General features: G+C 32.0%; 1 protein-coding gene across 1 annotated transcript; it reads left to right on the forward strand.

Moving 5' to 3' along the window:
- The first annotated feature begins 7,803 nt into the window (after positions 1 to 7,803).
- On the forward strand, positions 7,804 to 9,353 carry LOC25486749 (zinc finger Ran-binding domain-containing protein 2). The gene is made up of 4 exons (XM_039830138.1): positions 7,804 to 7,923; positions 8,380 to 8,682; positions 8,973 to 9,043; positions 9,133 to 9,353. The coding sequence occupies exons 2-4, from the start codon at positions 8,381 to 8,383 to the stop codon at positions 9,144 to 9,146; spliced, it is 387 nt and encodes a 128-aa protein (XP_039686072.1). The 5' UTR covers positions 7,804 to 7,923; position 8,380; the 3' UTR covers positions 9,147 to 9,353.
- The last annotated feature ends 8,358 nt before the right edge of the window (positions 9,354 to 17,711 follow it).

Consider the following 17,711-nt stretch of genomic DNA (forward strand, 5'->3'; position numbering starts at 1 on the left):
TCAAAATATTATTTCTTTTGAGAATAGACATGCAAATAGTATGTTGATTGTGTTATCCTTGGACCAGCTGCCCTTTTTTTTTTTGACAAGCCCATAATAATAGCTTCATTGAGTGTAAAGGGAAATATTCAGAATGCAAAAGCAACGGCTATATTTTGAATGTAATTAATGTCGTTGGATGTGGATTCTCCAAAGTATTATTGGAGAGAGATGCTTCTCTTTGGAAATATCCAGTGTTCATGTAAAGAGAAAAAGATTGAGAATAAATAGTGGATTGTCTAAGGTTTTGTTTCATCATAACTGTTTTAATCATTAAATTAAAATTAAAATATTCACCTTGTCTGGCTAATAACGGTGATTAGGAAGGATTCTCCCTTATCGAACACAAGGAAGGGTCAACCTGCCATAATTGATATTTGATGCTAAGAGGAATGATATTTGTACATCCATTCCATGATAACTTTAGCGACAACTTTGTTTTTCTCTCTTCTTATTGATCAAAAATAATGGAGAAAGAAAAAGGAAGAGAGATAATAAGACCATAATATGAATAAATTGTATAAAAATTATCACAAATTAATTGTACAAATATCATTTCTCTTGATGCTAATGAGGATTTGACTAATATTCTATCCATGTCAGCAGTTGTGGATCCCTCCAGCTATGATCAAGGAGTCTCCAAACAGCTGAGTATATTCACTTGCAAAGAAGGGATCTATATGATATGATTTTTTAATTACATTATTTATTTCATCTTCTCTCTCTTCATAAGTTCATATTCTCTCTATCTCATAAAGTTTTGTTAGTGTGTTTTAAAGTAATTAATATAGATAACTGAAATACTACATCCCTTGCAAAATATAAGACCACTCTGTGGTCGAATAACGGAAATTAAGAAAATTGATAATAATATTTTTTTTTAACAAGTCAAGATGGGATATATATTAACAATCAAAAGTTTTGCTTCCTAACATAAGGAATGTATAAAGAGACAAAACAAAGTTACAACGTTACAACAAATCGTCTGAAAGCAAAGTTTAGAGATGGAAATAAAACATCAGTCTATCCCCAAACAGACAAGGGGATGCTGCCACCATAAATAATAACCAAATGGCAATCACACATTTTTAAAAAATTGATAATAATATTAAATTTATTTGTAATTACTATTATTGTTTTTATAATTTTATCATTCAAAAGAGAGATAGTTAATTTATGTTTTAAACATGGTATTTAAGGTTAAATACATTTTTGATTCTATAAATATACAAATTTTTCATTTTTTGTCCCTTAAAAAATTTCTTCAATTTTTAGTCCCCAAAAAATTTTCCATCTTCACTTTTAGTCCCTCTTTTTAAGAAAACTCATATGTAAAATTCATTTTTTAAATAAAAAATTTCAGAAAAATTTATAATATTATAAGAATCTTCCAGAAAAAAGTTAGAATTGTTTAACAATACATGAATTAAATATAAATTTTTATATTTTTTGCGGTTAAAAATTCATATTTTGATGAAAAATTCTAATTTTTTGGGGAGACAGATTTACAATATTCTACACCATTTCATTAAAAAATAAAAATTCTACTCATGAATTGATTTAAAAATATGGACCAAAATTGGTGATTGAAAATTTTATAGGGACTAAAAGTTGAAGAAATTTTTTAGAGGTACTAAAATGAAAAGTTCGTATAATTACAGGGACCAAAAATATATTTAATCATATTATTTATTGTTTATTGATGAAAAAGATGTAAAATAAATAGAGATAGATTGGTAAATAAATAATCGATGTGGTTGGAAATACCTAACGAGTCTTATAAAAGAAGAACAAATAAAAAATTCAAAATGATCTTATAATTAAGGATCTAAGTAATATTTTTTTTTTTTAGGTTGTGTGTGAACCAAACCATTTGTTCCACAACTAAAAATGAACCAAATTCGGTTGTCCATTCATCACGCTTCACATTACAGGTGATCATTACTAACAATTTTGGGCTCTTAAACTCAAACCATTTCTCATGAATGATAACTTGAAGCATCTTATGTGTGTTAAATCAAACATCAACCATAATAAATTATCGACATGCCTCCTCTAGTGCTAAAATGTTATGTCTTAGAAAAATGACAAACTTAATCATGTAGGAATATTGTATCTTACATACATTCGACAGGTAAAAGCAGGTTCAAAGCTGCTAAATTCTCTAAGTTCTTGATTAGAGGTTGCTGGATTTGACTGACACTGAGATCGTTTGATAGAAGCCACGATTCGACAGACAGTTAATTGGTGAAGAAATTGGCTTCAAACGTCCAGGACGTGGGGGACAGGCAGTTTCTAGTCGAGGAAATGTAGTGCTTAGCAGTTTAGTTTTTTGCAGTTATTTCTTCGATGTATAAATAATAATTTTTCATAGGAAAAACGGGTCACAAATCATTTATAAAATTCTAGCACTCAAAGTATCGGCATCTAGATAAAAAGTCACAGAATGTATGTAACTTAATTTGTCGAACCACCTTTGTATTTGAATGCAATGCAATTTCAATTTCTTTAAGTTTCTGCGTTTAAGTCTTTTTATTTGGATTTTTCTATACTTCATTATGTCGAAAGACATTACTTTCATGCAAAAAATTGTTGTATTTGTAAAGCAACCTATGAATATGATGAACACTCGCGTATTCTTTAAAAAAGATTGCACAACATGTCCTAGGATTTCTGGTTTGATCATGCTTGTAATAATCAAAACTAGTCTTCTTGTTAACAAAAACACCAGTAAACACGCCTATTTTGCATAAATAAACAAATTTTATTGGGAATTTTCAATAGAGTTAAATATGTTTTTGGTCCCTATAAATATACTAACTTTTTGTTTTAGTCCCTCTAAAATTTTCATTTAACTTTCAATCTTATAAAATTTTCAATCACTACTTTTGGTCCTTATATTTAAGTAAATTTTGTATTTTTTAATGTGCAGAGATGTATAGAATATTGTAAAAATCTCTCCCATAAAATATTAGAGTTTTGATAAATAATTCTAATTTTTTTTTGGGAGAGATCCTTATAATATTATAAATTTTCTTGCAAAATTTTATTGAAAATATGAATTCTACATGAGTTTACTTTAAATGAGGGACCAAATACTACTAAAAAATAAAAATTAGTGAGGGAAATTTTGTGAGGGAAAACGTGAAATCCCTCTCTAATTCCGTCACTAAATTTTGCGACCATGAAATTTGTGAAGAATTTCATTTTTTCCGTCACCAATTTCCCTCGCTAATTTTGTTTTTTCTAGTAGTATTTAAAAGTGAAGATAATTTTTTTAAAAAACTAAAAGTTGAAGAAATTTTTTAAACAGACTAAAACGAAAAATTGAAATATTTATAGAGACTAAACATATTTAACGTTGTCACTCCTTTTTAATTTGTTTATTTCCGTACCAAAGTGGCAATCCAACTTGCAAATAAACCCAAGTTCATCTTTACATTTTGAACGGCGTCAAGTCGCCGCCATCCATATTCTAACAATTTTTCTTACACTTTACTAATAAATAAAAAAGAAGAAACATGTTAAAGCAATAAAAGAAACTTTGATAGCCATGCTTGTAATCTTTTATATACTATGTCATGTCACAATACGCGGCAGACAAGAAATGCGTGACTAACCATAATAATCAGAATCATATCTTATGGTTTCTAATTAGAGAAATAATACAATATAAAATGACTTATTGATATAATGATGAAAAAGATATACAAAATTATTTTACCAATGCATGTTAAATATTTGTGCACGATGCAAAATAAGGTTTCATTTGCTTTGATGCTTATTTTTGAAATATATGTTAAATGTAAAATATAAAAAGTAAAATAAAGATAGAAATAAATATATTTTTATAATTTTGATGTTCAAATAACAAACAACTATTGTAATTAATGTGTGTTCATGAAACAAAGGATTGACATATGTTACCAAGAAATATATGGCATGCAGTGAAGAGAAACAAAGGATTGATGTTTTTTATTTTTGTTGGATATGATATGAATATTCGAATGGCATTTCTATTATTGCTATAAAGTGATTCAAAAGAGAGTAAAGAAGAAGTTGATAATGGAAATGGGCAATTGGTAGTGAATAAGGAATCAATCCCCCATCATGTGATTTTTCACAAGGTCTTTCAACTTAATAGACACCAACACCATGCTCTACAAGCCTACCCATATTTCCTAGTGAAGGTTTATTTGCAAGTTGGATTGGAGTGAAGTATAGACCAAAGAGTTAGGTTGCGATATATATATATATATATTTGCTAGGATACACCCACTAGTTTTTATTAAGGTGTGTTTTAACAAAGATATAACTAAAAAGTTGTTAAATACACCTTAAGGTGAATCTTGTTAAAACACACATTCTAAAAAATAAGTGGGTGTATGTTAGCAACTCCTATAGACATTTGTTAGGATACACCTACTTATTTTTTAGAAGGTGTATCTTAACAAGTTATAACTAAAAAGTAGTTAAATACGACCTTAAGGTGAATGTTGCTAAAACACACATTCTAAAAAATAAGTGGGTGTATGTTAGCAACTCCTATAGGCATTTGCTAGGATACACCCACCTAAAAAGTAGTTAAATACACCTTAAGGTGTAGCTTGCTAAAATACTCCCACATAAAAACTAGTGGGTGTGTTCTAGCAAATCCATATATATATATATATATATATATATATATATATATATATATATATATAGGGTTTTGCTATAAGTCATCCATAAATGTGTCTTTTGAAATGATGAAAGTGGATGTAAATTAGTGAAGGTTGCTAACTTGCACTTTAATAATACTTATAAAAATGAGTGTAAATAATTAAGTGAGTGTAAATTGCTGACTTACATCTTAATAATTTTAAGCGAGTGTAGCTTGCTAACTTGCACCTTAGTATAGACCACAGAGTTAGGATGCCACCACAAGTTAGGATGCGATATTATGTATATATAAGATAATGTCGTCATATTATTATTTAAGGTGGGGTTCAGGGGTTATTGGATTCTGTTGCAGTCTGCCACATATATAAGAACTTCCCCTCATAACACCTCATACCATGGATATGTTCTGCAATAATGCATTGGAATCGTTTAAAGAAGGGCAAAAGAGGGGTTTTGTATGTAAAAAGGAAGAGGGGAAGGGAAGAGGGGAACAAGCACCATTTTTTTCCCACCTTTACAAAATTAGAAGTCCACTTCTTTTCCACTAATAAACACAATTTAGAAAAAAAGGTCCACAACTATGATATGGACAGTGATGCTAAAATCTTTGATGTTTTTGGGACTAATGTTTTAAAAATCAGACCGAACCGATCGGTGTTCTATTCATTTAACTAAAAATTAATTAGTTTAATGATTGGTTTTATTTTGATTGTATTTTATTCTCATTGGGCAGGATTGAATTGAGATATAGAATAGAATCAAGCTCGATTAATATTTACTTTTTAATATGATTTTAATTTTAATTTTATTTATTTATCATCCACTTCAAACATGGTTGAATCAATTGAGGATTGATCAACAAGTCTCACATGTTCAATCTTTGATATGTTATTTGAAACATAATACTATCGAAATATAATCCAGATTAATGTTATACTATATTTGCATTTGACCGCAATTTTCTTCAAATTATTTTGTATTGACCTTGTATGACCTTACCAAATTTTGCAGTTCAATAGCTATACCATAGTTCAAACTCATTATATATATCATCTTATTACAAGTATTCAATATGTTTATGTATTAAAACTATGATTCGTTAAATTGATTAGACATTGATAAAAATATTTTAGAATTTGAGTAGGACTTAACTCAATATCTTTAGAAAACTGGTTTGTAAGGTTGAGACTCTCTCCACTTATAAGCAAATGTTCATGTCTTACCTCATACAATGTGAATGTGGGAATGTTAACACGTACGTACTTCCTCACGTCTAAGACTAAACATTTGGAGCATGAGTGTGGGGGAGGGAGGAGGGGAGGGAGGGAGGGAGGGAGAGAGAGAGTGGGAGAGAGATGTACATAATAGTGAAGGAGATCATCCAAATGTGAGTGCTAGAAAGAGTATTGAAAATAAAGCATACTTAACTCTATTCTTAAATGTGAGTGCTCCTCCTCAAGATCAATGTTAGAGTGAGTGATGAAAATAAAGCATCCTTAACTCTCTTCTTAAATGTGAGTGTTACTCCTCAAGGTCACAGGTTCGATTCTTTCGAATACCAATTTAAGTGGGCAGGCTTAATTTTTTTTATAAATATAATATAAAATTTAATAGTCTAATTGGTGTAATTTCTTGTGTACACAGAGTTCTTAAAAATGTCTACAAAGAGTTCTCAAATGGAGTTACTATGTAAAAGTTACTCGTGAGTAATTGGCTCTCCACTCACATTTATAAATCCTATTTTCATTTTTGAAATTATATTCAAATTTCTTTCAATAAAAAATAACGAAAAGAGGAAAAGTATTTAATACAAAAAGAATGTCAAAATCAAAAAGGGATAAATTGTTTTGCAGGTAGACATGTCTGATAGGTGGGTGTGGAATCTTCACTCGTCACAAGTATATACGGTGCATTCAGCTTATTCTTACTTAACAGTGGTGGATACTAATATCACTGCAGAGTTTGATCAATTTTTATGGCTTAAAGCGGTTCCTTTAAAAGTTAATATTTTTGTTTGGCGGCTCTTTCTGAATAGACATGCTACAAAGGATAATCTTCGCAAGAGGAATGTCCTCGAGGCTACCAATGTTTTTTGTGGTGCTTTATGTGGTAAAGAGGAGGAAAGTGATCATTTGTTCTTCCAATGTGATTATTATGGTTGGTTATGGCTTATGCTATCGAATTGGTTAGGTTTTGTTACGGTTCTCAATGGCAATTTATATTCACATGCAAATCAGTTTTGTACTCTTGGAGGTTTCTCAAAGAATTCTTTGAAAGCATTTTCTATTATTTGGATTTCGGTCTTATTTACTATATGGAAAGATCACAACAGGAGGATTTTTCAAAACCAAATTGTTCATTTGGAAGTTCTTCTTGAAAGGGTCAAACTCCAAATGTTTTGGTGGTTGAAAGCTAACTACATATTGTTCGTTTTTGGAGACAAAACCCTTTACCTTGTTTACAGACTATTTTGTAAAGTCTGTTTTTTGGGCCTTTGTTTTATGGCGGAATTAGCCTTTTTGTATTGTAATTAACTTTCTCAGCTTTCTTTGGCACATCTTATGCTTAAGGGACTGATTATTTTATATATATATATATATATATATATATATATATATATATATATATATATATATATCTTTTAGTTTCTTCAAAAAAAAAAAAAGGATAAAAAAGTATTGTGGCAAGTAGGTTCTTTTTCTTGGTCAAGTGCAAGTTAAAATTTTTTCTTGAGTAATTTCGTAAGATTGTAAAAAGAATTACATAGTCATCTAATTATATAAAACTCTTATAAAAAGTTTACCGTTCATTTAAGACCCACAATGCTTGAAGTATTAGTTTCCGCAGTTGCGTGTGGAGATATTCAATTTATTTTTCTCTAAAAATCGGAAGGTTAACACCAAAAATTACCACGTAAATAATTAGAATATGATTGTGTAAAAGAAAACTACACGCTCAATCCATACGCATTTAACTCATCTTTATTGGAGGGAAAAGTAAGGAAACGAGAATATGTGACAAGTGATAGTTCTTTGATATCTAGATTACAAAAGTACTAAAAGAGACATTCATTCATATGTTCCCCACACAGTAAGTCACCAGCTAGTATATATAGCCTCTCAACCTAAGCAAAATACTCATCAACCATCTTGATTTTCAAAGGATATTAGTCATTACTTGTCTCATACTTCTATCATTCCTTTTCCTTCTTCTATAAGGTAAATTTCTCTTTCAATAATAATTTTGTGAAGTGGAATTTCATAGTTCAATTATATACCTAACATAAAAGGGTACTTGAAATTCCTAATATTTAAATTAACCAAGCTAGAATAGTAAAATTAAGAAGCATGTTATTCATAACTTTCATGGCTCCATTTGACATAGACACGAACACTTGGAACTACACTGACACATCCGCACCTGTAATAATTTGAGAAAGTAAAATATTTTATTGTAACCACATATCCTATGTCGCGTCTTTGTTGGAAACCGAAACATTCTAACACCAACCACACCCTCGATCTGAAATGTCGGTATTATTTCTCACCGACATGTCTTATTTCTAGAACTAGAATACATGCAATGAGGTTATGCTATATTTATTTTTTCAGGCTGCATTGGGAATTGATGGAAAAATATAATAGAACTAAAGTTTGTGTATACATGTTAACAGGAAAAAATGAGCTGGTCAGGAGGAGATTGGATGTGCAATGCTTGCCAGCATATAAATTTCAAGAAGAGGGATGCATGCCAAAATTGTGGATACCCTAAGATTGGAGGCCCTGATCCAGAAACCTATAGATATAACTGGACTGAAACCTTGGCAGGGGACTGGTATTGCAGTGGTATGAACTGTGGAGCTCATAATTATGCTAGTAGAACAAGCTGTTATAGATGTGGTGCATTGAAAAATGATAACTCTTATGGATCTGATTGCAATTACCCCCCTGGATGGAAAACTGGTGATTGGATATGCACTAGGTATTTTCACTAAAATATGCTGCTGGATTTTCATGTACTGAAATTGCTTATACAAATCAAACATATCTATAATTAGACTTGGGAAACGGAGAAATTATTATTAATAAGAATGACGCTAATGACATGTTTACAATTGTCTCCGAGGAGATTTGAAATTTATCGGTTTAGACTTCAAAGTCAACTCTCACCTCGGCGCTGACAGAAAATAACTCGTTTCATTATATTACATAAAAAGAAATATGAAATATTGTAGAAATACATTTTTATTTTCTTTGCTTCTCATGTATCAGATATGGCTGTGGAGTGCACAATTATGCTAGCAGAGGCGAATGCTTCAAGTGCAAAACACCCAAAAGTTTTGGTATGAAATGTTTATCCTTCATTACTTAAAGTATATGCTATTCAACCTCATTAGATCCATGATGCTTATATAATTAATTTCTATTTCAGGTGGTTCAGATTGAAAGAAGAATTTCAGCTGTCACCGGCTTCGTTCACAGCCTTCTTCTGCGATTAACATTCGATCTTGCTCTCCAAAGTGTTGAGTGATCATGGACAAAGGTCCTTTGTTAGCATCATCACAGCCTTTGTTTTTGTACTAGGAAGTTTTTGCCTTTGTTGTTATGCCAGATGTTTTGACAAGATACTAATGAAAATTATATATTTTGTCATGTTGGACCTTGCACTCCCACTATTTGCTTCCCTTAGCTAGATTTTAAATAAAGGTCTACGATCGTGTGATCTGGGACGTGACGTAACAATTTTTTCTATTGCTAAAACGACAATGCAACCACATTTGAGACTGCAATGAGCGCCTTTGACTGCGATTCTTCATAATATCAATGATCGCGGCGCGACTGTTACCGCAACTGCTATTTCAAGCCCTTTACCAAATTGAGAAACTTATTGTGTGGAACTTTTACATTATTCAGCTGTTTCCTTTGGGGTGGTAAAAATAATGATTTGCATGGCTTTTGAATTAGAAGAGCCCATGTATTGGATAAGCATAATCAATAGATTCAACAGCACTACAAAATTGCAATGAAAATTAAAATGAGTTAAAAATCAAGTTTGTTCTTGCTTCAAAATCCAAAAAAAAATAAAAATAAAAATTCCCAAGCATGAAATAATTGAATGGATAAGAACCTGATGCACCATTTAAAGCAAAAAGCTATAAGTAAGTTCCAAGTATGTCAAGCAAATTATGCTTTTCTTAATTAATTTGTTTTGGTGGAATAAGTACAGTGATTATTCCTTATTATGCTCCAAAATGGGTAAAATTCTTAGTCTCAAATCAAGCATATAGAACTTCATTATCATTTGGATGCCCCTAATATGCACCCAAAAAAGATTTTTAATGGTGGACCTCTTGAATTTTACTTGCTATAGCTGGTTCACATACTTTTTACTTTTAATTTTCACTACATAAACATATCATTTACAAATTAAAAAGTATGTTATAACCTTCCATAACATGTAAATTTTAAGAGGTTTATCATATGACATTTTTTGAGTTCTATAATAGGGGCATCCTTATCATTTATTGTTGGGTTAATAGTGTTTTACCTTTGTAATATAGACTATTTCCGATTTTTCCCATGTAATTTTTCTTTTTAGATTCCATCCTTGTAATTTGGAGATTTTTTGGTTTTGCTCCCGTAAAATCTTTATGGCATCAAATTACAAAATTTATGGTACTTTCGCCCCTTGTAATTTGAGTAAATTTCGATTTACTCCTGTAATTTGAGCAAATTTTGGTTACCACCCCTGTCATATCATCGATTTTGTGCAGTCAAAATTCATGAAAGTCCAAAATAAAAAAGCTTCAAATTACAAAGACAAAATCTAAAAAAAAAATTATAGAGGAAAAATCAGAAATGACCTATATTACAAGAGGTAAGGTACTGTCAACCCTTTATTGTTTTCCTTCATTGACTTGGATAGAAATCTTGGTATGTGGATGTTGAGTCAAAAAGCATATATATATGTTCTTACTTTCTAACTGTTCCCTATTACTTAGCTATCAATATATTCTAGCCATATGCTTTGAAGATGTTAAGCTTAGCAAGGTACCCCACTTTTCATGAACTAGTTCCCTAGCATATATAGCATGGATCCAAAGTGCAGGACCATTTATGTCCATATGTCGGATGCTTTTATTTTCCTCTTATTGTTTTTTAATATTTCTTTTCTTGCTATCCTCATTATAGAAAAAAGATGCACTAGATATTCATAAAAAGTATGCAATATTTAATTGATGCCTAAGATTCAAACTAAATTGTTTTGTCTAAGTTCTAAGCTAAGGGATGATAAAACATTAGAGTTAACATGAAATTTTTCCTTAAAAGTGACCATTTAAATGGCTTTAGTTGAAAGAATGTACGACTTCTCTACAAAAAAAATTGATCCTAAATACCTTCTGGTAATTGGGGGATCAAAGAAATGTAATTAACTAAGATATAAAATGATAAGGAGATGTAGCATTGTTTGAAGGAGTCAAAATGAAGGCCCTTTTTGAGCAGAGACAAGAAAGTTGTCTTCCTCACTTACCAAGCACTTGATGAAGATCAAGTAGAAAATATTTCCAATGTAACATCCACTAAGGAGGCATGGGAGAAGCTTCTAACCTCTCTCAAAACTCTAACAAATCAGTTTGAATCCTTGCATATGAAAGAATTGCATACCATTTTTTTATTATTTTCTAAGATATTTTTTAATAATCTATTAAAATATATATAGTGAGAAGGTAGAAGGCATAAGAAAATAAAACCAAAGATTTGGATACTAAACCAAGAACATGAATGAGATCACTGAGCAAACTGCTTCCATGTTTCTCTATTAGATTAGACACATGATTGATGCAACACACCTTACTCATTGTGTCATGTTGTTTGGCGTACGCATTTTGCATTGAGAAAAATACTTTTTGCAACCTTCAAATTATTGGTAGACAACATTTACTTCATCTTTACCATCAACACAATACATTGAGACATCGTAGTTTTTGTTGAACTAGAATTAGTCTTTGATACATGCAACACACAATTTTTTTTAGGGAAACATGCTTATAACATTTCATTAATAATAATAGTTTCAATACAATTGGGTATTTTAAAATAAACAGCGGAACTAGCTAGTAATGTGACTTCTCTTGCGAGAGCATAAACAACCTCGTTGGCTGTCACCTAATAAACTCCACCCTAGAGTTGGAAAATACAGCAGTAAACAAAGAACGACAAGAAGAAATGCAACCAAATTCGGATGTGTCGTTCCTGTCAGAAGAAAGGCATCAGCAGACAATTTAGAATCCATTTCGAAATCCACGCTATCAAATTGCATGTCACTCAACCACTGTAAAGCTAAATGTAGACCAAAAGCTTCGCCCACATCAACTGGAACAAGACAAGGTAGAGACACAATTTTGGCCAGAACAAAAGTACCATCGGAGTCATGAACACAGATGCCAATACTTGTTTGGTTGAGGGAGGAGGAGAAAGCAGCGTCAATGTTACATTTATATCTACCCGGCAGAGGAGGCTACCACTTTCAGACATTGGGTGAAACCGAAGTGGTAGGTCCCCCCTCAAGTGACAGTGTCGGCTGGTTTTGACTAGTTGATGCAGGCACTTCGGGAGTGTTAGCTAGCTGCCAATCAAGAACCATATTCCGGGCTCGTTCAACTGTTGTAGCGCTGGTTTCTGTGACATCTTCCCATACTTGAAGGTTGCAGTGTTTCCAAATGCTCCAAATTACAGTTGTTAAACATTGTGAAAGTTCAACCGACAAATTTTCAAGCAAAGAAAAAATGGCAGCCGTAGATGATGTAGTGTTTGAAAGAGCATGTTGAATAGAACCCCATAGACCAATTCTATTCCAAACCTGGATAGCAAAAAACATGAGTGAGGTTTTCGTAATCTGATGCACAGCTAGCACAATTGGTATGACAAGTAACACCTTTGTCTAACAGTCGTATCCGCGTAGGAAGCAGCCCCGACATATGCGGCAAAATTAAATTCTTTACTTTCGGCGGGACTTTAAGATTCCAAATTCCAGCCCAATACCCTGGGCGCCAAAGATAATAGGAGTCGGCAAGTTCAGACACACATAACTTGTAAGCACTACGAACAGAGTAACGACCATGTCATTCCGCTTTCCAAATAATTCTATATGTATCAGCAATATCAACATTAAAAACCTGTCGAACAACCTGTTCATTCCAGCTTTTATCGTACAAATTCATCAAGCTATTAATGGTTAAGTTTTGGACAAAATGAGCTCCAGGGATATCACTTCGAATGCACTCCCCATTATGTAACCAAGGTTCATTAAGAATAGAAATAGACGCACCTGAACCTATACTCCACCTTGCACCACCACACACTAGAAATCTAGCATGCATGATACTACGCCAAACATAGCTCGGATTGTGACCAATTTGAGCCGTCAAATAGGACCCCGAGGGGAAGTAACGAGCTTTGTAAATAGCTCGGAGCAGTAAGTTTTTAATTATCAAAAGTGAAAATAGAAGGATTGATAACATCAATAACGAGAGAAAAATCACCTGTTTGTTGTTGAAAAATGTTCACAAAATAATGTCGAGTCACATCACACAAACCGTGTGCATTAGTGATTTTATTACCTACATCATCGTCAAGAGAAATAATGCGATTTACCTTCTTTCGAGCTAAAACGGATGCATGGAAATTTTTTGTATTTCTATCACCATCCTTGTACCAATGTATCTTTGCACGTTGTTGCCAATAGGCATCATTCTGTAAAATGAGTTCTTTTTTTGCAAATGTTATCTCTCAAAACATAATGTTTAATGCTAAAAATATATAATGTAATTTATAGATAATTTAAATAAGTATTTTGTTACTTAACAAAGTTTCAATCAATGACGGTCTTACTTTAGTTTGATTACATAGCATTGTAGAAATAGTTGTAGGAGAGCAACATTCAATGACACATATTACAAATGAAAATGATTACACCCTCCGGTCATTATTATAAGCAAAAATTAATATTTTAGATTCATTTATTAAATGATGTATGTGATCTACAATAAAGATCATATACATCATTAATTGAATGAATCTAAAATGCAAAGTTTTACTAATAATAGTGAAAAGAGGATGACATGATATACTACGTGACTGTTGCAAAATACCCTAATCATTAAATGCAAGTGAAAAGGAAAGCCAAAAGTTTCCTCTTCTACAACACCTACCAAGCTCCAGGAACCAACCACACCCTCAACCACCACAATTTGGGTCATGAACGTGGCAGCCTACACTATACTTAGTGAGTGTTTGGTTACACGGTGAAAAGTGAAATACGCACTTCCAACCATCCCAACGTGATTCTTGAGTGTTTGGTTCTCTCTCAACTAGATGAAGCCACCGTACGTTTCCCTCCTCAAACTCAAGTCTAAGTGAAGCTTCTATTCACGTGTGTTTGGTTGTGCGGTGGAAAAAATTAATTTTGGTTAAAAGTGAGTTGAATGTAAGTTGATTTATGTTTGGATACCTTCAAAACAAAAGTGATTAGTATAAAAAATGTTGTTTGGATGTTTTGAATCAGAATTGCTTTTAGATGTGTAAAAGACCAAAATGGGCTTTAAAATGGAATATATATATATATATATATATATATATATATATATATATATATATATATCAAACACACATAACTTGTAAGCACTACGAACAGAGTAACGACCATGTCATTCCGCTTTCCAAATAATTCTATATGTATCAGCAATATCAACATTAAAAACCTGTCGAACAACCTGTTCATTCCAGCTTTTATCGTACAAATTCATCAAGCTATTAATGGTTAAGTTTTGGACAAAATGAGCTCCAGGGATATCACTTCGAATGCACTCCCCATTATGTAACCAAGGTTCATTAAGAATAGAAATAGACGCACCTGAACCTATACTCCACCTTGCACCACCACACACTAGAAATCTAGCATGCATGATACTACGCCAAACATAGCTCGGATTGTGACCAATTTGAGCCGTCAAATAGGACCCCGAGGGGAAGTAACGAGCTTTGTAAATAGCTCGGAGCAGTAAGTTTTTAATTATCAAAAGTGAAAATAGAAGGATTGATAACATCAATAACGAGAGAAAAATCACCTGTTTGTTGTTGAAAAATGTTCACAAAATAATGTCGAGTCACATCACACAAACCGTGTGCATTAGTGATTTTATTACCTACATCATCGTCAAGAGAAATAATGCGATTTACCTTCTTTCGAGCTAAAACGGATGCATGGAAATTTTTTGTATTTCTATCACCATCCTTGTACCAATGTATCTTTGCACGTTGTTGCCAATAGGCATCATTCTGTAAAATGAGTTCTTTTTTTGCAAATGTTATCTCTCAAAACATAATGTTTAATGCTAAAAATATATAATGTAATTTATAGATAATTTAAATAAGTATTTTGTTACTTAACAAAGTTTCAATCAATGACGGTCTTACTTTAGTTTGATTACATAGCATTGTAGAAATAGTTGTAGGAGAGCAACATTCAATGACACATATTACAAATGAAAATGATTACACCCTCCGGTCATTATTATAAGCAAAAATTAATATTTTAGATTCATTTATTAAATGATGTATGTGATCTACAATAAAGATCATATACATCATTAATTGAATGAATCTAAAATGCAAAGTTTTACTAATAATAGTGAAAAGAGGATGACATGATATACTACGTGACTGTTGCAAAATACCCTAATCATTAAATGCAAGTGAAAAGGAAAGCCAAAAGTTTCCTCTTCTACAACACCTACCAAGCTCCAGGAACCAACCACACCCTCAACCACCACAATTTGGGTCATGAACGTGGCAGCCTACACTATACTTAGTGAGTGTTTGGTTACACGGTGAAAAGTGAAATACGCACTTCCAACCATCCCAACGTGATTCTTGAGTGTTTGGTTCTCTCTCAACTAGATGAAGCCACCGTACGTTTCCCTCCTCAAACTCAAGTCTAAGTGAAGCTTCTATTCACGTGTGTTTGGTTGTGCGGTGGAAAAAATTAATTTTGGTTAAAAGTGAGTTGAATGTAAGTTGATTTATGTTTGGATACCTTCAAAACAAAAGTGATTAGTATAAAAAATGTTGTTTGGATGTTTTGAATCAGAATTGCTTTTAGATGTGTAAAAGACCAAAATGGGCTTTAAAATGGAATATATATATATATATATATATCAAATTTTACATATATTTGATTTTTTCATCCTTCATTTATTTTTGATTAACTGACAATAAAATTACGAAATTAATATAATTGTTAATCACACAATATTCAAATGAAAATGCAGTAAGGAATATATATATATATATATATATATATATATATATATATATATATATATATATATACTTTTTTTTAATATGAATCTTTCAATGGATTTGAAATTCATCAATTGTCCAATTCTTACGATATAGTAGTCAACACAAGCATATAATGCTTTTGAGCACTGTAAAGAAGAAAGAAAAAGGTACACTAAGGAACAATACAACAACTAGATGAACAAAATAAAGAGATAAAATTATTTTACAGTTCCACATTGAATCAGAACTAAACAATTTCATTAGACAATATTAGCAATCTTGAAAAACACAAAATTCATTGCATCCATTTCATTTGAGACAATCCTCTCCAACTCCCTAGCATAACTAAGTGTTTGGTTGATGAGTTGCAGAGAGGGTATTTCTTTGCAAGATAGTCATTTGCCTTCTCACTGCTATCTCATCTCTAATGGTCTTTTAAAATTAAACATTACTACAATACTAATGATTTTTCTTGAACTCTATAAAAGGATCTGGCAATAGCGAGGATGCAAGTGTTGGAGCAACAACTGAATTTGCAAATATTGGACTGAATTCTTCACAAAAAACCGATTGTAAAAAGAGTTGTGAGAAGAGGAAAAGAGCTGTTAGAACAGACAAGCCAAGTAAGAAAAAAGCAAGTGCATCATCAAAGCTAGCTGAAGTTGTTAATTTAATTGTAGAGACATGTCGTTCTTGCAATGATGTTGCGGGTAATGCATCTATTGGTGAAGTGATGGTTGAGCTTCACACCATGGATGAAATCTCAAATGATCTTTATTTGCATGCTCAATGTTGCAACTTGCTGATGTTTAGGCTTGCAAGGGAGATTTTTATTTCCCTACGAGGTTCAGAGGAGAAGAGGTTGAATTGGCTTAAGCATACAATTGATAACTCATTGCCATTCATGACTATGTAATTTGGAACCTGTGTGACTAGGATGTGATGGGAATTAAGCTAGGAAGTGTAACGCCCTAGTTGTTATTTAATTATTTTTAGTTGATTTAAAGTCTTTTATATGATTTTAAATGATTTATGTTGATTTTGTGGTGTGGTGTATTTTATTAAATGACTATTTTTATTATTTAATAGAATAAGTGAGAATTAGGATTTAATTGGAGTTTTGGGGTTAAATGAGAATTAAGTGAATTAAGTGGGAGTTAATTAAATATTGGGACGTTATATTTATTAAGAAAACTAGAAAATAGAAGTCAGAAGCAGTTTTCTCGTACAACAGAGTTTTGGGAGAAAAACCAAGAGAAGAGCCAAGTGGGGAGAATCATATTCTGTAGAGCTTTGTTCATCGATCTAAGGTAAGGGTGAGGCTAACTTTCAATGAATATAGTTTATATAATTCTGATTCTGTTTTAGCAAAGGTTATGGATAGTTTTGGAGAATTGGAAATTAGGGTTAAGAGTGAGAATTGAGGGTTATATGATGGAAACATGTTGAATTGGTGCAAAAACCGTGTACAGACCTTAGAAGATTCATAGGTTAATGTTTAGAATCAGTTTTAAGGTTAGAACCATGGGATTGGGTGAATTTTTGAGAAAAACTGCAATCTGCCTATACTGACATTCATCGCTCGCCTCAGCGAGTAGCTTGTCTCGCGTCGCGAGTGAACCATGTTCATCGCTTGCCTCGCGAGCAAGATTGCTCGCCATAGCGAGT

The sequence above is a fragment of the Medicago truncatula genome, chromosome 2 (assembly GCF_003473485.1).
Source record: "Medicago truncatula cultivar Jemalong A17 chromosome 2, MtrunA17r5.0-ANR, whole genome shotgun sequence".
Classification (NCBI taxonomy): domain Eukaryota; kingdom Viridiplantae; phylum Streptophyta; class Magnoliopsida; order Fabales; family Fabaceae; genus Medicago; species Medicago truncatula.

What these genes read in the sequence shown, in the direction of transcription:
- LOC25486749 (XM_039830138.1), top strand. Translation starts at nt 8,381, where the DNA reads ATGAGCTGGTCAGGAGGAGATTGGATGTGCAATGCTTGCCAGCATATA. An exon ending in GGTGATTGGATATGCACTAG is followed by an intron (nt 8,683 to 8,972) that starts GTATTTTCACTA and finishes CTCATGTATCAG; the next exon opens with ATATGGCTGTGGAGTGCACA.